We start from the raw sequence: 21,281 nt of genomic DNA on the forward strand, positions 1-21,281 counted from the left end.
ATTGCTCCCCGAGGCCTTCAAATCAAAGCAATGCCAGTGATGCACTAGGCGGTGGGGTTGATTCGTCCCGGTGGCGTGGCGTTGCCGGCTTTGTGACCTGATGTTGGGAGAAGGGCCGGCTTTGGAACATGGGCCCCTCACCAGAGATCGGCAGGCAGGCTCTTGGAGGAAACCGGGGCTGAGCCGCAGCGGGAAAGGGTCTCCACTGGGTCTGCTTGGTGGCTCTCGGGGTTGCCCATAGATCCCAGGCCCCTGTACGGAAGTGAGGCTCTTCAGACCCCAGCCTGTGGCCACTTGGAAGTGGGGGTCCTTCCCTGAGTGTGTGAAGGTGCTGACGGAGGGCTGCGCTGTGCTCCTTTGAAAATGGTGGGACTAGGCAGAGAGCAGGCGGGTCCCCTGAGGCGGGGTCTCTCCTAAATTAAATGCTCAGGGAGCCAGAAGGGGGAGATGCTTTCAGCACTACCCACTCTGCCTTGCTTTAGTGTTTTTCCTAAGAGGGATGAACAAGCTTTCTCCTCCAAGGCAGGCCGCGTGTGTGTGCACGTGCATGTGGGGGGGGAGGGGAGGAGGTCATGTGTGCACGCACAGGTGTGTGCATTGGTGTGTGGTATGTGAGTGCATGTTTGTGCAGGGGTGTTTCGCAGGGGTGTTTGTGTGCATTGGTGTGTATGGCGTGTGTGTGCAGGTGTGGACCTTGTCTCAGTCTTCCTGGGAAGAAGCCTTTTGGCTCCACTGTGAGTCATACCTGGTAGGATTGCTCTGCAGCTGTGACTCACCATGCAGAAAAACAAACCCCAAAAAGTCCCTTTGGTCTACCAAAAGAAAAAAAAGAGGAAAAATATTTGGCTATTGAAAATAAGGCCACTGATTAATCCGGAAGGGTAAGGACGGCTGCGTGTCCTCCCAGGAATGCAACAGACTTGGAAAGCACTGGTTTGCAGACACCTCACCTGGAAATGGGAGTTGGGCAGAAGCCTTCCAGATAAAAGAGTATCTGCTGGGCCGCAAGTCTCCCTGCATCTTATCCCTTTCTTCTCAGGGTCCTTGGGTTTCTGCTCCCACCACTCCGTGAAAGGGGCCACTCCGAGTTGCCAAGGCCAGGGTGTCCCAGGCCCGGCTTGGGCTCGCCACGGCTCAGCCATGACAGACTCCCTCCCACCCCTTGTGTGTCCCTACAGTACTGCTCCCCACAGCCTAAGCCCTGCTCCCCCAGTGCTCTGACCCCCACCCTGTCTGTCAGGCCTCTTCAGGGGCCTCATCCACATGCCTGGGCAGTGCTCCCTGCCCTCAAGAGCAAGGAGCCGCCGTCCTGCACTGGGATCACCTTCCCTCATTACTCATTTACTCCTCCCTACGACTAGGTGACAGTAACTCCACTGAGAGAAGGAAACTGAGGCCCAAAGGTTAAAGAACACGCCCAGGGTCACCCTGCAGGGCACAGGGGAGCTGGCAGGTGGAATGGAAGGTGCTGTCCCAGAGCCCGTGTACTGACCCGCTTTCTGGCTCTACCCTCCTCTCTCCTGCCCCGAGATCCCAATGCCCTCTGTGAAAACCCTTCTGGGAGGTGAGGCATCGAGTCTGTCAGGAGTATTAAAACCTGTGTTCCTTAGCTCAGGAAGGAAAGCACCCCGGATCCACTGCCTGTTTTGTCTTATCACCTTGACAACAAAGAAGGTGGTCCCGATGATGAATGGGGTGCAAAGCTTTAGCATCTTCATGTGGGAGGGAGGAGTGGAGAAATTCAGAGGCATCTTTTCTTCCTGTCCCAGGGGTGGGGTCTGGAGAGTGGGGCCTCCTGGTGGGTGTTTTCTGAAGCACGTTCTGCCTGTGCAAGTTCCAGCTCAAGAGGGGTGTGGTCTGATGCTAGAGGTAGCTTGTTGAGCATGTCTTAAAGGGAAGGGTAATAGTCCCATAGCTTAAGTCAGGTCCTGGCACTGTTAAGGACTATCCTTATAGAGAACTGTTGGCTAAATTGGTTTCCTTCTCAGTCATCTGGACCTGTATGCTCTTCATCTCACAGTAGTCCATGATGCCTGCATCGGTTTAAGCAATCTGCTGCTTTCTTCTGTTTTTGTTTTAAGATTTTTTAATTTGAGAGAGAAAGAGGGAGAGAGAGCGAGCCTGAGCAGGGGGGGGCGGGGGGCAGAGAGAGAGGAATAAGCAGACTCCCGCTGAGCAGGGAACCCAATACGGCTCGATCCCAGGACCCAGGGATCATGACCTGAGCTGAAGGCAGATGCTGAACTGACTGAGCCACCCAGGCGCCCCTGTTTTTGGTTTTTGTTTTTGTTTTGAGCTGGATAATAGGGGGGAGCAAATTTGCTGGTAGTCCATATCTGGAAACAGACAAGTTCTTCACCCAGTGCTTTTCCATTTGGAAAAAGAGAGGAGTTCAGCTCCCGTCTCCTTTGGTCCCAGGGAGCTGCAGGTCTGATGCTCAGGTCCTCCACCGCAGAATTACTAATGCGTGTGTGATCTGAGCGTGATCTAGCCGCACGGAAAGCTACCATGTAAGGGAGCAGGCTGGTAAGAAATGGAAAGGATCGGCAGCATTGCCCAGGCCGGCCCTGCCAGCCAAGGGTAGAATTACTCAGATAAAGGGCAGCACATCTGATAGTCGCCATAGCCTCCCTTCGTGCTGCTCAGGACTGCGCTTCTTGTCCCTGTAACACTCCCCTGCAATGTCGGGGGCGCCTGCAGGCCGATTAGCTGGCACACCCCGAAGTAACGGTGGGTGGGGTGGGGGAGGAGATCTGTGCTTTAGCGGGTGAGTATCCCGTGCGTCCAGGCAGGCGCTCCCCACCGCCCGAAGCGTGTGAAGGCTGTGCCGTGTATGTTGACTTAGCGGTGGGCTTAAGAACACAGTGGCCCAGGGCCAGGAGCAACTACAAGTTCATGTCAAGTCTTGGCCTGCGTGGTCAAGCGCAGTGTCAGTGACTCGTGTGGTCACCCAGGGCTTTTGGCTAAGCTCGTTCGTTTCATCCATCCCTTTCCAGTTGCTCTCTGCTACTTAGCTAGTTGACAAGGTGAAAATCGAGGGCTGGAAGGAAGGGCTTAGTTCGGTTCCAGAGCACATTTGCTTCTGTTCCTCCAGTGGGGAGCGGGGAGGCGCTGCTGGGCTTTCCAGGGAGCTGGGTGAGGCTGTGTTTAGTCCCGGTCAGCTGCGGCTCTCCCCGGGAGGCCCTGTGCCCGCTCCAGACTCCTGTGAGGCTGGTCAGCTGCCAGCATGCCCGTGAGCACACGGGGCCAGCCTGTGGGTCAGGGAGCGGCGAGGCCAGGCTGGCCAGGGGAACAGAGGGCGCAGAAGTCCGCTGTCTGCCCTTCATCCGGGCTGGTGTCGGGTCTCAGGCGGCCAGATCCCGTTACCCGGCCCCAGGACATTCAGTTTCATTGAGGAATACTTTCCCTTTATGTTTCCTTGTGGTGCAGACGATTTACATGGATGACGGAGTGTCGTCTTTTGTCCAGATCAGAGGCTCCGTTCCGCTGTTTTGGGAGCAGCCAGGGCTTCAGGTAGGTAATGAAAAAAGTAAGTCACCTGCCTCTCTCCTCTGGACAGCTGTGGTTTGTTTCTTTTAACCGTATTTCTGTCAGTTTCTAGGCTTGTTCCTCAGGCCCATTGGATTGAGCTGAGCTGCCAAAGTGTGCACACCTGTGTGTGTGTGTGTGTGTGTGTGTGTGCGCGCGTGCACGCTCGCGTGTGTATGTGTGTGTGCGTGGTGTTTATATACAGAAATGTACACACTGTGTGTAATTCTCTGACCCCAAGTTTGCTGTTGATGCGGCCCACGTGGGAAGGGAGGTCTTTGCTGATAAGAGAACCACATGATGTAATTGAGTAGAATTACTTTCTTAGCCGCCAAGGTCAATGTATTGAGAACACGGCCAAAGATGTTTTTTGAGAGCTGAGACCATCCTATGGGGCTCTGAAAGGTTTTCAGGCCCTGGCCATGCAGCAGGTCCAAGGGCCGGAGGTGCCTGCTGTGGGGCCACGTGAGAATGGCACAGAACTTTCCCGTGATTTCTAAAAATACACCTTGCAGTCTAAACCAGGGCTCTGGTCCGTGCCAGAGGTATTTGGCGTTCTGTCTCCTGGGAAGAGTTCAGGGCGTGATACCACGTTCCAAGGACATGTTTGCCCTCCGTGGAACTGTGCACTGCCTCGTTTGCAAGTTCCTTCCCTGGAGGGTCACGGGCCAAGTGGGTCTGAGGTTACTCAGCGTTGACCCCAGATCTTCCGCTCTGGTTGGAGCGATACTCTGGGTGCCCAGAAGACCTCTCTGCCAGGCCTCTGTGGCTCCCGTTCCTCTTACCGAGGACTCTGTGTGATGGTGGTTGGGTCGTCAGCGGTGGCTCAGGGCCGTCTGCCACGTTCTTGGGGGGTGTTTGACAGCACTGGGTCTTTCCCCGGCCTTTGACTTGACCCCGTGGCAGCAGAAGGCACTTTGTCCATGTGGCTGTCATCATGCAGTGGACAGCCTTGATAAGGAACCACGGTCAGTTGTTGGAGTGAGGTGGAGGCATGAGGGTCTCCTGAGGGTCTGACTTCTGGTGGAGGGGGAAGCTTTTTTAGCCTTCAGTCTTCCCATCAGAAAGGAACAACTAAGATGTGCGAGGATGGCTGGTGGCATTACGTGGCAGCATGGAGAGACACTCCTGAGGATGATTAGGACAGGCAAGATGATGCTGGAGCTCATCCCAAAACAGTTTTTTTTAAATGGCTGTATTGTGATAGAATTTACATACCATAAACTACACCCATTTAAAGCATACAATTCAGTGGTTTTTAGTGCATTTACAGAGTCACATAGCCATCACCGTGGTCTAATTTTAGAGGACTCATCGCCCCTAAGAACCCTGTCCCCGCGGGCCATCACCCCTCCCCGTGCCCCCCTCCCAGCTCTCCCCAAGGCCGAAGCAACTGTCAGTCTGCTTTCTATCTCTATAGATTTGCCCATTCGGGACATTCCAAAAAGGGTTTTTGAAACTTGATTTTTTTTTTTTAAGATTTGGAGTTTACCCTCCTGAAACTTCTGGAGCTCTGTATTTAGAAGAATAAAAAGCAAGTGAGTAGCGGATAAAAAAGGAAGCAGGAGACAATGTTACGTTTCACGTGAAGATTTTAAGAAATCCAGAAATTGGGGGTGGTCGTGATAGTCTTGGAATTTGGGAAGGAGCCTTTGAAGTGTATCCCCTTCGCCCCTGCGTCCAGTTCTGGGTCCTTCTGACCTCGGACACTGACCCTGAGACCGGGATTTGGGATGGCCGCGATTGCCAACGGGCTCCTTCTTGCCTTACAGGCTGGCTGTCTGCAGGGGGATACATGAGAGTGAGTCTGATTGCCCAGACCTTTGAGAAGGTTCCCCCTCTCTCCATCGTGTCTTGTCTGGGGCTCTCCAGCTCTTTGTGTCTTCCATCCCATTTCTAGGACTCTCCATGTTCCAGTCTCCGTCTTCTCAAAATAGCAAAATTGGTCTGTCATTCCTGTCTTTAATTTTGGTCCCCAGCTTGACCCACTTGATGCAGCCTGACCCTGCCATGGAACAGCTGTCCTCAATCTGACATGAGCATTCTCGGTGGGGTTCCGGGGGCTCGCTTTTTGGCAGCCATGGGGCCTTTTAGATTCATAACACTTGTGCTTCTCCAGAGCTTCTGTGGTTTTTTTCAAAATAAGCTTCAAAAGGCTTTAGTGTTCATTAATCTTATGAAGGATTTGCTAACCTTTGGGTCTGATACCCATGTTTATCTTCTAAAACCTTCCACCATCAGAGAGATTAGGTCATCTTCGCAGGGTGACCAGGTTCACTCATGGTCTGCATTCACCCTCCTCCCTGAACTATCAACGGCAAGCCTGAGGGTTGATTCTGGTTGTTTTTCTCCCCTCCTTCTTCACTTAGGTTAGATGAAAAATGCAAAGATTTTTGGGCAGATAGCTTGCATCTTAAGTTGCAGTGTTGCAACCTCTGGGGGCTCTCCCTGGGAACCGACGCGCCCCGCCAGGGATGGGGCGTAGGTGTGGGGACGGGCAGAGAGGACTTGGGACGATGATTTGTCTGCACGTTTGCACAGCAGTGGTGCCTTCCTTACAAACTCCTGGATCCTGACGCCATTTCTAGCCACGTGTACCTTACACAGTTTCGTCTTTACCATGTAAACAGCTTTGCGGTTTATAAATAGCCACACTGAAATTTTACACTTAAAGCTAATTGCTCCCCTGGTATGATTAGTGAGAGAGTATATTTGTTCTATACTCTTAGTCCGTTGAAGATTTTGCTCCCCTGTCGCTTTATAGTCTTCCTCCCTGTAACGTGCGTGTACAGACGGTCTTGCCAAGGTGAGTTAGGTCTCTGTTTTGAAGCTTCATACGACGTCAGCAGCTGGAGGAGGATGCAAAGTAGATTAGTCCCCTCTGCTGTTCCCACCTTGCCTGCACTCGCCCCCTCCCCGTCACACCCTGTTTACTAGGCCCTCGGGTTCACGGCACTGTATGTGCTCATTTGTGTGGCTGTACTTTTTTTGGTCCCTAAAAGGGTGTGAGATGGCTTGTAGCACAACAGTTTCAGAAGAGGTTGGGGTGAGGGAAAGATCCTTCTAATGCGAACGAATATAATCCGGGACAGAGTCGCGAGCGCATTGCGGACCCCGGGTCCTGCGTGTTTGCACGAGCCCCTGTGTCCGGGACAGAGTCGCGCATGCACTGTGGGACCCAGGTCCTGCGTGTTTGCACGAGCCCCTGTGTCCGGGACAGAGTCGCGCATGCACTGTGGGACCCGGGTCCTGCGTGTTTGCACGAGCCCCTGTGCGGGACAGAGTCGCGCATGCACTGTGGGACCCGGGTCCTGCGTGTTTGCACGAGCCCCTGTGTCCGGGACAGAGTCGCGCATGCACTGTGGGACCCGGGTCCTGCGTGTTTGCACGAGCCCCTGTGTCCGGGACAGAGTCGCGCATGCACTGTGGGACCCGGGTCCTGCGTGTTTGCACGAGCCCCTGTGTCCGGGACAGAGTCGCGCATGCACTGTGGGACCCGGGTCCTGCGTGTTTGCACGAGCCCCTGTGTCCGGGACAGAGTCGCGCATGCACTGTGGGACCCGGGTCCTGCGTGTTTGCACGAGCCCGTGTCCGGGACAGAGTCGCGCATGCACTGTGGGACCCGGGTCCTGCGTGTTTGCACGAGCCCCTGTGTCCGGGACAGAGTCGCGCATGCACTGTGGGACCCGGGTCCTGCGTGTTTGCACGAGCCCCTGTCTCCGGGACAGAGTCGTGCATGCACTGTGGGACCCGGGTCCTGCGTGTTTGCACGAGCCCCTGTCTCCAGGACAGAGTCGCGCATGCACTGTGGGACCTGGGTCCTGCGTGTTTGCACGAGCTCCTGTGTTTCACCAGCAGCCATCACTAAAAGAACCAAGATTGCGAGGTAGCTTCTCCTGTGATTCAGAGCATAAGCTTTGCAGTGGCAGGACCTGGTTCCAGTTCAAGTTCTGGCTCCCCTACTTAGGGACCATATTCTTTTGACAAGTTTTTATCTCAGAAAAAGGTTCTTATCAACAAAAAACAAAAAACCTGAGAAGTTCCTGTCTTTGCTAAGCCTTGGTTTTCTCCTCTGTACGTGGGGTTAACAACCGACCTCACGGGCTGTGGGGAGGGTTAGCTGCCACAGCGCGTAGTAGAATTCAGCGCAGTTTCCAGAACCCAGAGGACACACAAGTGTCAGCTGTCAGTATTTGTAACGTACATCACACCATCCAGGAGACAGGAACACAGGTTGCATTGGGAGAGCGTGGCACTTTGCACCCAGAGAGCGGAGTCAGAGCTTCACCCGTCTCCACGAGGCCTGTGAGGTGGGGACAGTGTCCACGTATCTCTCTGTCAAGACGAGGCACGAGGATGAGGCTCCCAGGTGTCCCATCACCCCGCCCTCAGAGAAGCCATGTGTTCATCCCACAGCCGCTCACTGACATCTGTGGGTACGTGGGGGCACTTTAGGTCACAGCCCCCGCCTTCAGGAGAAGGGGACAGGTCATGATGGTGTGGCGTGCGTAGCGCCCATGGGAGAGGAGGCCACCATGCCTGGGGCAGCTGTGGGGAGGGCCAGCTTGCCCGGAGGAGGGGGTGGGCATCTGAACCGACTCGGGGGGACAGGGCCACGTCGGCCAGCCTGCGGTGGGGACTGCACGTGCCGGGGTGGCGGCCCCAGTGGTCACACGTGTCCCGGGAGTGGGAAGGTTTGCTGCTCGCAGCCCGAGCATGGGGGCCATGGCCAGATGTCAGACCAGAGAGGCAGGCAAGGGCCAGACGGAGACGGGCTTTCTGTGGTAGGCTGCGGAGTTTACGTTTTACTCCAGGAGCTGCTAAAGGGGGGGGGGGGCGCTCCAACTTGGCTGCACTGGTGCCCACACTGCGTGCTGTCCCAGTTCAGTCCCAGCGTCCAGTCGTCTGTGACTGGAATTTCTAACTGCTCATAGAAGAAACTTTGAGTTATGATTCGGGGAGAGGCAGCCATGGCCAGTAACAGAACTTGTCACGACTAAACACCGGGCTTCTGAGCCCTGAACCATTGTTTTCCTGCTTTCCCCTTACTGCCTTCCCCTGGGAAGGATTCTGGAAACAGCCGCAGCTTAGGGCAGATTTCTAGCGCTGACGGACAGGCTGACCGCGCAGCAAGCAGCCCCTTCTCTTGGGCTTCAGCCCCTGGGGATCTTGCGCACGGTGGCTCAGAGGAACGTGGGCCTGCTTTCCGCCCACACCTGCCTCGTGAGTTCAGAAGACAGGCGCTGACTGGCCTCGGAGGGCAGGAGAGAGCAGTTTTCTCACAACTTGGCTGTGCAGGTTGTGGGAATTAAGTCTCGCATGTCCTCAGCTGGGGCCTTTGGGAAAAGGAGCCCAGAACACACACAGCAGCAAAGTGAAAGCGATCGGTGGAGCCTCTCCTAAGGACTCCCAAGGTTTCTTAGGACCAAAAGGGACTCGGGACTTTATTTGTAGAAGTCATTTAGACGGATATGCCTAATCCCAGTGATTTCTAAATCTGTTGCTGAGAAGCCAGTCATCTAGAATGGCTCTTTCCTAGGGTATGAAGAGGGGCAGATGTATGACTTGTGGCGGGAAGACTTGTAAATAACCCTCGGTCCACACTCCACAGTGACCCTCGGTGGTGCAGACAGACGAGCCTAACGACACCGCGTTTATAATGCCCCACAACCAGCAAAGCCGAGCAATACACTTCCAGAAACGTTTTATCTTAGATAATTCCAGACCTGCAGAAAAGTTGTAGGAACAGCAGAGAGCACTCCCATGCTACCTGTCCCCAGATTCACTCGGTGTGCGCCTCTTGCTGTCCACACGTGACCCGTTATTTCCGGAATCCCTGGAGAGCGGGTCGCATACATCAGATCTCCTTAATACGTCAGGACGTTTTTCCTGAAAGCAAGTATGTTCTCTTGCATCAGCACAGGATGGGTACATGGTCAGCTGGTGTGACACGGTGCTCTAAACCGACCTGCGGTCTGCATTCCAGATTTATCAGTCGTGGCACTTTTCCCCCTTTGGTTGGGGATCCAGGCCAGGACCCTGCCCTGAATGTCATTGTCACATCTCCAGTCTCCTTTAATCTCTGGATCAGTTCCTCTGCCTTCTGTCTCTTGGACATTGATGTTTTTGGAGAATGCAGATCTTTTTCTTTAAATTGGAGGTGCCTCATATGGGGGTTTCTGGGGGTTTCATTATGATTGGGTTCATGGTGTGGATCTCTGACAGCACCACATCCTTGTCCGAGTGTCCCATCTGCGTCCACGTGCCCCCTCATTAGTGATGTTAGTTTCTCACTCAGGCATGGTGCTACTCAGTTTCTTTCCTTATAGTTAATATGTCCTCCTTTTCAACTAGTAAACATCCGCGAGACTCAGACCGTGTTAGTATCGTATTCCTCATCAAACTCTCCCTTAACGTTTATGACCAGCAGCTGATTTTTGCTGAACCGTTCTTTACTATGATGGTTATAAAATGGTGATTTTTCCAGCACTGTCTCCATACTTATCGACTGGTGTTCTACTCTAAGGAAGAGCCCCCCTTCTCCCTATCCACCTGCCCACCTCTCTGTCCATTCATCTGTCCACTCGTCCAGCCAGTTCTGATCTATAGAGACTTATGAATTCTTATTGCAGTCATCAGATTATAATCCATTACTGTCCTTTATAGTTCAGTGCGCACACTGTCCCACATTTGTCCGGAGAGAGCCTTTTCAAACTGGCTCCAATAACAATACGTAGTTTTAAGTTTGTTTTTTGAACTTTCAATATGAAATAGGTAATTCTAAATCATAAGGCAAATTAGTTTGCAGGTAGCTATAACTCAGATTTTAGGGGTGGTCGAGGTCCCCAGCCTTGCTGAGGAGGCCGAGAAGTGGTTTCTCTCTCCCTGCTTGGCTTACGTTCACCTCTGCACTGTGGAAGGCTTTGCAGATCTGACGTGGGCCTCATGGGCTGACTCTGAAGTTTCTCTTCTGCCTTTGGAAGAATTCCAGCCAGCACGGGGCCCATGCAGCAGTGGGGACAGGCTGCAGCAGAGCCAGACTCGGGCTTTGGGATCTGAGTTCAAAGCCAACCTTCCAGGTCTGTGCATGGGCCACAGAAGGGGCGAGAGACGGCCACGTGCAGCCTGGCTGGCAGCGAGGGGGATGGGGAAGACCATCACTTCCTGGGTTCACGGAGCAGGAGGAGTCACTAGTGTTATTTCTCTTGCTCTAGGTTGGCTCTCATCATCTGAGACTCAACAGAGGCCTAGAAGCCAACGCCCCTGCTTTCGACAGGTAGGGTTGTCTGGCACCATCCTAAGCCTGCCATCCTTTCGGGAGTCTTCCCCCCACCAGACAGCAGCACAGGGGACAGCGGGAGGGGGAGGGTCCCCAATCCTGGACCTTATCTGCCTTTTACTTTGGTTCTTTGGGCAAGAGGGGAGTTTATAAAATGGGATTTTTAGTGGCTCTCAGGTTTTCCTGAAAGTTCATTAATACTGAGGTAACTCTTGGCAGTTATGTTATCAGATCCTTCTTTAACGAAGCTTTATCCCTTTGTCCTAGTTAACAAGGGATAACCTAAATTATAGGATATTTGTGGCTGCGTGTTTTTCTTTTAAAAGCGATATATTCCCAGACTTAAAAAGTCACAGTATAGAAAGGTGTAAAGTGAGAAACGAAAGGACTGTTGACTTCCAGCTCCTACTAAAGATTTCACTATTAGGTTTTTACGTATCGTTCTAGAAAACCATTTGGCAGATATACAGTTCATTTTCTGCACCACAAACTAGACCATTACACATTCCTTGTTATGGAACTTTCTTAAGCCATCTGTCAACTAAACAGTAACTTGTATTGGGCATAGTTCATCGCTTCTTTAAAATATTTGCGTTTTTAATCTAAATACTAATTTTAAAAATTAGCAAATGTCATAAAGATCCCAAGAGTGATTTCTTTAAGGGTATCACTCATTCTACCTGAAGCTCAGTTTGGACGTGAAGTCTGCGTGCTGCGTCCTTCCTATTACCGCAGACTGGCAACAGCAGCCCGTGACCGTGAGTTAGCACGTTAGGACTAGTGGGCCGTCACTGTAGAGCGGGCTGTATGTGCACCTGAAAATGCTCTTGCCTGTTTCCAGAACGCCGCTAACGTGTTCTGCGCATTGTATAGATGGAGTTGTTGTGGGAGACACTGATCTGCCTGAAATGTCCTTAGGAAATTGAGCACAGGATTCCTCCCCAGCCGACCACAGTAGAAGGGAAGGGGCATGCACGCTGGGCTTGTTTCAAAAGCCTTGTGTTGGTGAGCTTTCAAAAAATATATTTTAAGAATGTTTACTTGGACTTAAATTTTTTTTTTTTTAAGATTTTATTTATTTGACAGAGCTAGAGACAGCCAGCGAGAGAGGGAACACAAGCAGGGGGAGTGGGAGAGGAAGAAGCGGGCTCACAGTGGAGGAGCCTGATGTGGGGCTCGATCCCATAACGCCGGGATCACGCCCTGAGCCGAAGGCAGACGCTCAACCGCTGTGCCACCCAGGCGCCCCAGGACTTAAATATTTTTAAATCCTGTTAGTGTGTGGTGTGTGCACCCGAAAGGATAAGCCCTCTCTTCTCACAGGAGCCCATTCAAGACCGTAAGCCCTTTGACGGGTAGTGGCCACTGGAAATGTGGCTCACGGCTCGCTCCCTTCCTGAGGCAGTCTAGCTGGACGTAGCCGAGCTCCACGTGCCCTCACGGCCCAGGGCCGGAGCTGCCTGGCCTCACGCTGGGTGCTGCCCCCATGCGCTCATTTCAGTGCCGCGTAGGAGCTCGGGCACGTGATTCTCCAGCGGACCCACCGCAGGGGGTGTCCTACATCTGTGGCACATCGGGCGCTCTCAGGAGTTTCTCCGTTCTTTGATGTGCTTGGTCCAAAATAAATCCCTTACCCCCCCAACCTGCCCCCACAAAACCCCTTTCCCTGGTAGTCTGGGTATGCACGGAGTACCTGTGGCCAATGCTATCCTGTTCCCTGGGTTGTTCACTGTTACCTCTTGTCCACCTGCTGTCCGGGGGAGGGAAGGGGGTGCACTGAGCCGGCCTTGGCTGTGCTGGCCTGAGGAGGATCTTGTCTCACTGGTAGAGTTTGGATGGAAGTATTAACCTTCCATGGGGGGGCGGCGCCTGGGTCTCACCCGTGTGGGATGCTGGCTCCCAGCTCCTTCCTCCCTCTCTTTGCGCAGAGCTGTTTGCATCTGCAGCCCCGGGGTGGACACTAGGGTGTGTTTCCTTGCTGGCCGCTCAGTTATGCCCTGACTACCCCACTTCTAATGCCTCGAAAAGCCCCCCAGTTCTCCAAGGAGCTCTGCACAACAGTAACAGATGGGCAGGCGGGGGAAGGACCCCGGGTGCCCAGAGCAGGGAGGCCAGGCTGGAGTCTCACTGGCCTTGGGGTGGGCCCCAGCACTTCCTCTGGGAGCGCTGAGGTCAGTTTTAGTGTGTCACTAATAAGTGTATCATCTTATTTTAAAAGTAAAAAGAAGAGAAGGGGGGGCACCTGGGTGGCTTAATCGGTTAAGCATCTGCCTTCAGCTCAGGTCATGATCTCAGGGTCTTGGGATCGAGTCCCGAATTGGGCTCCTTGCTCAGCGGGGAGTCTGCTTCTCCCTCTCCCTCTGTGTGCTTGCTCGCTGTCCCTCTCAAATAAATAAATAAAAAATTTTTTTAAATTTTTAAAAAGGAAGGAAAGGAAAACCAGCTCCCATGTGCCAAGCACTGACTTGTCACTTTTGTCTTCTTAGTCCTCAAAACCATCTTTTACAGGAGGACGATTAGCTTTAAGGTACAAAGGAAGAGCTCAGAAGGGATGAGTAATTTGATCAAGGGTGCTTGGGGCTGGTGTGATGAGCGATACTGTTTCTCTTCCAACTCTCGGTTTCTAACCAGTTGAGACATCAGCCTTATTTCTGATAAGCTGCATTGTGGGTGGTGGCCTGCATGTGTGGCCACAGTGGGCTTCCTCGCGTTTCACCCCCAAATCAGGGCTTGCGCAGCAACTGACAGAGCCGGGCAGCTGAGACTTGCCCCCAGAGCAGAGCCTACCCTTTGGCGCCATGTGTCTATCCTCTGGCCAGGACACACCTTCCCTGGGCAGGCCGACCCAGAAGAGCCCAGAGGGGCTGAGCCATGTGCCCTCCGTTTCTTCCCATACCCTCACCCAGAGCACAGGCTTTGCAGAAGCCCGGATTGCACCAATCTAATTGAGCCCTACCTCTTCCCGGGGCGGGGACACGCAGGGGTCCGGGGGGGGGGGTACACCGCAGGGAGCGCGGGGCTGCCAGGAGCATCTTGAGAATTATGCCACGTAGAGATAGGAGCTCACCCTTAACAAGTCAGCAGAGGACCTAAATTCAAACTACCCCCTTCAGGATCCGTATTCTACTGTACCGTGCTACCCCTCGAAGTTGGTAAGAGAGTGTCCTTTCCTTTATTGGGCTAAAATTGGTTCCTTTGTGCTAATTAACTTAAGAACATGTCATCCTAGAAATTTGGAAAATACAAATATGTATAAAGAAGAAAAAGATTTCAAGTCACATAAAATTCCACCACTTTTAATATCGTGGCATGCTATCTTCTAGTCTTTTTTCTATCTTTACGTGTGAAGATTGCATGATGAAAATATGGTTTACATCTGCTTTTTGTATGGTCTTTTCCCTGTATTTTTTTAAGTTACATTTAAGCATTCCTACCATTATTAAGATTGTAAAGTTAACTTTTCAAAAGCTAGAGATAAAGGATAAATATTAGTCTTTCCCTAATATTTCAACATATGTATTTTTTTTTTTAAAGATTTTGTATATTTTTTTGAGAGAAAGAGAGCGTAGGCAGGGGGAGGCACAGAAGCAGAGGGAGAGGGAGGGGGAAAGGATCTCAAGCAGACTCCACACTGAGCATGGAGCCAGACTCGGGGCTTGATCTTATGACCCTGAGATCATGACCTGAGCCAAGACCAAGAGTCAGATGCTTAAACAACTGAGCCACCCAGGCGCCCCACAACATACGTATTTTTAAAATTCTCTAAAGCCTGAAATTTTACACATAATTACACATAATGAAATATGGCACTTAGATAACAGACACTGAAGTTAACCCTTCTACCAGCTTTTCTAGTTTAGAGAAGGAAGTGAAATTAGAGATTAATTTCAGAAATGTGCTTCTTGGACTCTGTTAATAAAAGGCTGAGTTAACTGTTCTAGATTTAATAGTGGTACTTTACAGAAAGTCCAGCATATCCTTCGTCTGATGTTACGCTTAGTCTGATAGGCTGTGAATTATTCTTGGCCTGAGCCTTGCATGCAAACAGTTAACATGCTTGTCCCTGACCGTGGGGTGGGTGGCTTGGGAGAGTCTGGTTTTCTCTCCCCCGCCCCCCAACCAATATTGCGTCCTGGGGAACAGCTCCTCCCGGACCTCTGGTGCCAAGCAGGTCCCTCCTGCACCCCGTGCCCTCGAGGGTAGGGCCAGCAGTCTGTGTGCTGACAACACCGGTCACGTCCTGTTCCATTGCAGGCATATGGTGCTTCTGAAGGAGCAGTATGGGAAGCAGGTGGTCGTAAACCTGCTGGGGAGCAGAGGCGGAGAGGAGGTGCTCAACAGAGCCTTCAAGGTAAATGCTGTGCTACTTACTGTTCGGGGAGGGGGGCGCGGTGGGTGAGGGTGATGAGGACCCCCTCGGAGGCACGCTTCTGTGCAGGACTGGGACTAACACTGCTCTCACCATGTTTGGGGAGTTCTTTCCCACCAGCTCTGTCGCATTCGGTGATTGGGCTCCTGATGTATGAAATTTAATTTTTATGAACTGATGGTTAGAGAATTTGCTCAAAGTCAAACAAAGCATCTGCCACCTCCAGCTGCATTTCCCCCGGGGCCCCCCTGGGGCTTGCGGAGCTCGGGACAGCCAGGCCCCTCTCCTTGGTTCTCTTGGACACACACGCGGCCCCGCACACATGTGGGCTCAGGGAGCCTGAGCTCCCCTTCCTTCCTTGGTCTGGCTGTGCTGCTGGCCAGAGCCTCCTGGCACACTCAGCCAGAAACCTGCCGGGCCCTTGGCCTAGAGCAGTCCTTCAGAGCTCCTGCTCGGTTTAAAGCAAGGAATCTCAGCGTGATTTCCTCCCGCTGACTTCAGTCTTCAAATCTTCATCCCTGTCAGGGCTCTCCCTGAAAACAGCTTCCTTTGCCCGGCTCCCCACGGGCTCCCTGAGGCTCCTCTGGGCACTTTCAGGGGTGGGGATGGGGTGCAGGGGAGCAGGGGGGTGGTGCAGGGGGGAGGCCTGAGCAGGGAAGGAACCTTTGAAGGAAGAGCTCCACCCACCTCACCCAGGCCTCTCCCTGTTCCCAGAGCGCCTAAGTGTATTCAGTCTGCTAGGTGAACAGCTCCAGAGTGAGCTGTGGGCGATGTCCACTTTCCTTTCCCAGTGGCCCGTGACCCCCACTTAACAGAGAAAAGCCCTCTGGCTGTTCCAAGGTCCAGGAAGCCCCTTGTAGGGAGAGTGAAATCGGACCTCACCTCATGGGAAGCAGCGTTTGCTGCCTCCCTGACTCCTGACCTCTGGCCAGTAGGAGCTGAGCCCCGTGGGTGCTCCTTCCACTCCGCTCAGAAAGGCCATGTGCTCAGAGCAGACTCTCTGGTGACCAATTTCGTTTGGCCAGACCTGCTTTTCCTGTTCGGTTTGTTGCTATTGGCAATAAGCCTGCTGAGTATCTCCCCTCCCAGCCATCTTGGCAGAAACGTCGACAGCTTATTTTAAGGAAAAAGAAGGAAAGAACAGTATCTCTTTTCCCTTTATGTCTTGGGTTATGGAGAGGGGATGTCCTCAGCACCCCATCCGCCAGCGGAAGTGCCCCCTGCTGACGGGCTCTTTGTCAAGAGTGGGCCAGGAGGCAGCAGTGGTCCTGTGGCCCAGGTGGAGGAGGGCAGGCTGCTGGGCAGGGTGGAGGGAGGAGGGGGATGCCGCTTGGAGGAGACCCGCTGGTGTCACACCCTCAGCCCTGAGGTCTGAGCACCAGCAGCCCACCCGCGGTCCTCAGGCCACAACCCGACAAGGTGCTCACTCCAAAGTGTGATGTCGCAAAGGAGTACGCTACTCAGCCCAGCGGGCTGCTTTTCCCAGCAAGACTCTGGCTGGTCCCAGCCATGCGCTGACTGACGTTCTGGCTCACGGCGGATGGGCACTTCGAGTTGCAGGGACCAGAAGGCCCGAAGCCCTTCTAGTCTTTCAAGGTCATTAGACTCTCTGGACAAATCTAACCCAAACTACGCAGGAGGGTCCAGGGTGTGACGGGCCTGAGGCCGGGTGCCCTGGGGAGGCCGCCATTTCATCTTCTACCACAGGGCTCCTGAGAGAGCTCTGGAGTTGCCTGGGAGGTTCCTTGTGTGGGAGGGAGGCCTCTGTCAGGAGGAGCACCATGCTGCCTGGAGCCCACCTGCTATGCATCCCCATCTCTGGCCTCGCCTCCCCCCCAGCTCCTGCGCGGGCCTGGGCCCACTGGCCCTGACCACTGGTCACCCCCATCCTGCAGCCTCACTGGGCCGTGCCTCTGGCACCTCCCCTCACGGGGACCCAGAGGACTTTGATGGGAGAATTGGGCACCAATGAGCACACCCCCCTAGGCTTACGCTTGTCAGGATGGGACTGGTTACCAGGGCAACAGGGAGCTGGATTATGAGCTCCCCAGACTGCTGGGCTGCCCTGTCCCTGATGGGCCCGTGCACTTGGGGGCCTGCAGGACGGAGTGGTCCTTCCCTCCTCGGCACCCTCCCAAGGGCCCTGTGGGAGGGTGATGTCGGTTCAGGGCTGGGAGCCAGGGAGCCAGAGCATCTCCAGCTGTCTTCTGCCTGGGGTGGGCCTTTGCCCCGCTGCAGGCAAGGTGCCCTTCGCAGGATTGCCCTCCGAGTCTTTGTTCTTCCGCTTCTGGGTCAGGACTGATAAACAGCTCGGTCCCCCATAGGCCTTAAAGCTAAAGCCTGTGCCCTGGCCGGTGCCTTGGTTAGCGTCCCCGCCTCCAGCCAGGAGAGGTTCGCAGTCCCCGTGTTCCTTCCCTCGCTCCCCTGCCACCCTCTCCCTTTCCACTTTCAGAAGTTGCTCTGGGCTTCTTGCCACGCCGGCGACACGCCTATGATCAACTTTGACTTCCATCAGTTGGCCAAAGGCGGGAAACTAGAGAAGTTGGAGAACTTGCTGAGGCCCCAGCTGAAGCTTCACTGGGATGACTTTGACGTGTTTGCCAAGGGCGAGAATGTAAGTCCACGGTGAGTCTCCGCCTGCGTCCTCATCCTCCTGCCGGGTGACTGGCAGAGCGGCCGGGGGTCCTCCTGGGCTGGGCGCCTCCCCTGCTGCTCAGCTCCGCTTGCAGGCTCCGGGACCACAGGCTCAGGGATGTGGGGGATCCTGGGCTCCGGGCGCCTTCTTCCCCTTCCCAGCTTAGAACATGCTTCTGAATTTTGTGAATAGATGGCAAAGCATGGTTTTCTGGCAAAATAAATTATAAATAAAGGGACTAGGTTAAAATGTGGAGCTGTGGTGACCATAGAACTTACTGTCCGAACTGAAGAAAGCCCATGAGAGTGAAGAGGGACAGCTGGCATCAGCCCCATTGCCCACGGAGCCCGGGGCCTGGGTTTTCCTGCTCAGAGCTGAGCAGAAATAGCAAGCCCACTTTCTGCAAATCACAATGCAGTCAGTCCTCGTTCTCCACAGATTCTATATTTGCAAATTTGTCCATTGCTAACATTTATTTGTAACCCCAAATTCAATACTTATGGTCCTTTTCAGGGCCATTGACAGACATGCTCAGAACTGTGAAAAATTTGAGTCACCGAGTACGTCATGTCCCCAGCCGAGGGGGGGACAAGGCAACACTCTGCCGTTTGGTTTCAGCTCTCCTACGATAAAGTGTCCTTTTTGTGGTCTGTGTGGTGCCACGTGGTCACACTTTTGTGCATTTTATTGGTGATTTCACTGTTTAAAATGGCCCCCAAACGCAGTGCCAAGCGCTGGCAGGCGTTCGCAAGCACAAGGTGGCTGTGATGGGGAAAGTACAGCTATGTTAGAGTGCGGTTGGCTGGGAGTGCAGGGTTAACGAATCAGCAATCCGTGTGAAAGTGCCTGTAAACAGAAACACACATAAAACAAGTTTACGTTGAGTAGTTGGTGAAAATGTGGGAGAGCAGAGGCTTGCAGGAACCTAACCCTAGATTTCCCCTGGGAGCAGTAGTTCAGCATTTGCTAATCTGCTAATGGGTCAGTTCACTAGTTGTTTTTTTTTTTCTTTTTAAGATTTTTCTATTTATTTGAGAGAGAGAGATCGGGGTGAGGGGCAGAGGGAGAGGATCTCATGGAGAATCCCTGCTGAGCAGGGAGCCAACGCGGGGCTCAGTCCCATGACCCCGAGATCCTGACATCATGACCTTAGCCAAAACCAAGACTTAACCAACTGAGCTACCCAGGCACCCCCTCAATTCACTAATTGTTCATGGCAACTTTCTAGAATGTAACTATGGCAAACAATGAAAATTGGCATATCTTATAACGACCCAGGTGTGCATGCCGCTCCAGCAGTGCTGGGGCCCCTCCTGGTGCATGCTGGGGATTGTGGTGGGCGACTAGAGTAGGTGAGGGTCGGCACCAGTGTTCTCAGAGGCCTGCAGTCAAACATAGGCCATTGTGCTGTGGCCATTGCTCCTTCAACAACTTGTAACCATTTGTGCTTCTTGTTTTCCTAAGTTTTCAGAAAGGCACTTTGCGGATGAACTGTCTTGATTGCCTGGACCGAACCAACACAGTGCAGAGCTTCGTAGCCCTCGAGGTCTGTCCCTGCTGTGCGAGGCCCCTTGGGCCACCTGGGTCATGTCCCATGCCTCCCTAGGCAAGATGAGGGGGACATCACTGGGCTAACTTTCTAACAGTGGGAACGTGGGGCAGAGATGTCCCAGGCATCAAACAGCGAGGTTTGCCTGGGTGGCTGGCTTGCCCCCATACCACTATATGCCTTTGCCCCATTCGTAGGCGCACTTTGTGGAATGCATCCCAGACATGGGCACCCAAAGGAGCCAGGTGCCACCTTGAGAAGCAGTGGTTGTATGTAATGATTACTGTGAATATCCAGTTGGGCAAGGGTAGTGTGAGGCTGGCTGAGATGAGGCTGGATTTGGAGTGTGGGAGGGAGACCCAAGTCTGTCTAGTGACCCACTGGCCCAGGGCCTGGTTGACCACTCCTACTCACTGATGGGGGGAGGGGTGGAGTCACTGCTGCCTGCCGGGCTCTCCATCCCCGTGGTGGTCAGGGCTGTGGCCTGGGGGAGGAGGTCAGGAGTAAGGGGCCCAGAGGAGGGCTGGCGGCGTGATAAAGACAAGGTTGGATAGAGTTGGGTGAGCTGTGGTTGGAAGCCCCGTTCTTTGCTGCAAGGTTCCCTGCTCTCTGGACGGGCACAGAGTGACCCACAATCTGCCATAAAGGAACTCACTGGGATGATGCCTGGTGACATTCAGCCGAAGCAGCTGTGGGTAGTGGGAGCTTCCAGGTGAGAAGAGAGTGACATCTGTCCCTTACTTCCCATCCAGGTCCTTCATCTGCAGCTCGAGAGCCTAGGGCTGAATTCAAAGCCCATCGCTGACCGCTTTGTGGAGTCCTTCAAAGCCATGTGGTCTCTGAACGGGCACAACCTGAGCAAGATGTTCACGGGCAGCCGGGCCCTGGAAGGGAAGGCCAAGGTAGGGGCAGGCCACAAGGAGAGAGGGAGGGCCTGCGTGGATCCCTCTCATGGCCTCTGGTCTGGCTCATGGCAGGTGGGTAAGCTGAAGGACGGGGCCCGGTCTGTGTCTCGCACTATCCAGTCCAACTTCTTCGATGGGGTGAAGCAGGAGGCCATCAAGCTGCTGCTAGTTGGGGATGTCTACACCGAGGAGTCTGCAGACAAAGGAAGGATGCTCCTGGACAACACGGCCCTGCTGGGTAAGGGGGCTCCCACTCCACTTACATGGGGGTGTCCAGCTGCCCTGCCCCCGGAGGGAGTGCATGTGGGGGGTTGCTAGCCAGCCCTTCCCACTCCTCCTCATGTAATCCCAAAAGGCAGGTAGCAGACGCTACCCTGAGCTGAGCTTCCGTGCTCTGCCCTTCTAGTCTATGACTTCAGCTTGACCACTTGACCTAAGCAGCCTACAGCTGTGTTTTGTATTCTTTTATGAGATGGTCAGTCATGTGTAGCCACAAGAGGAGGCTTAGGAAAAAACAAAGTTTATTCTTCAGATGTAAGGACATACAGGGGCGCCTGCGTGACTCAGTCAGTTAAGTGTCTTTTGGCTTTGGCTCAGGTCGTGATCTCAGGGTCATGAGATCGAGTCCTGTATTGGGCATCAGGCTTCATGCTCAGCATGGAGCCTGCGTAAGATTCTCTCCCTCTCCCTCTGTCCCTCCCACCCCACTCATACACCTGCACTCCTCTCTTCTCTCTCTCAAAACAAACAAACAAACATACAGACCAAAAGTGAAAGGATGGAAAAAGATGTTTTATGCAAATGGAAAAAAAAAAAAAAAGCTGGCATAGCTATACTCTAAGCAGACAAAAAGAGACTTTAAAACAAAGACTAAAAATAGATGAAGGGCATTATGTAATGATAAAGGGGTCCATTAAACAAGACGACATAACATGTATAAATATATATGCACCCAACGTATGAGTACTAAGATTTTTAAATATTAACAGGCCTAAAGGGAGAAATTTACAGCAATA

General features: G+C 53.3%; 1 protein-coding gene across 2 annotated transcripts in view; it reads left to right on the top strand.

The window, feature by feature from the left end:
- The window catches only part of SYNJ2 (synaptojanin 2), a 98,131-nt gene that overhangs the window by 43,925 nt on the left and 32,925 nt on the right, over positions 1 to 21,281 (top strand). Inside the window, exons 5-11 of one of the 2 annotated variants that reach the window (XM_045805416.2) lie at positions 3,430 to 3,513; positions 10,743 to 10,804; positions 15,062 to 15,158; positions 17,629 to 17,801; positions 19,276 to 19,357; positions 20,113 to 20,262; positions 20,338 to 20,503. In XM_045805416.2, coding sequence (XP_045661372.2) covers positions 3,430 to 3,513; positions 10,743 to 10,804; positions 15,062 to 15,158; positions 17,629 to 17,801; positions 19,276 to 19,357; positions 20,113 to 20,262; positions 20,338 to 20,503 — 814 coding nt within the window. The remainder of the gene's footprint in view (positions 1 to 3,429; positions 3,514 to 10,742; positions 10,805 to 15,061; positions 15,159 to 17,628; positions 17,802 to 19,275; positions 19,358 to 20,112; positions 20,263 to 20,337; positions 20,504 to 21,281) is intronic. The other variant, XM_045805417.2, reaches the window with a different exon arrangement.

This window comes from Ursus americanus, chromosome 11 (assembly GCF_024610735.1).
Source record: "Ursus americanus isolate L20-20 chromosome 11, mUrsAme1.1.p, whole genome shotgun sequence".
Lineage (NCBI taxonomy): Eukaryota > Metazoa > Chordata > Mammalia > Carnivora > Ursidae > Ursus > Ursus americanus.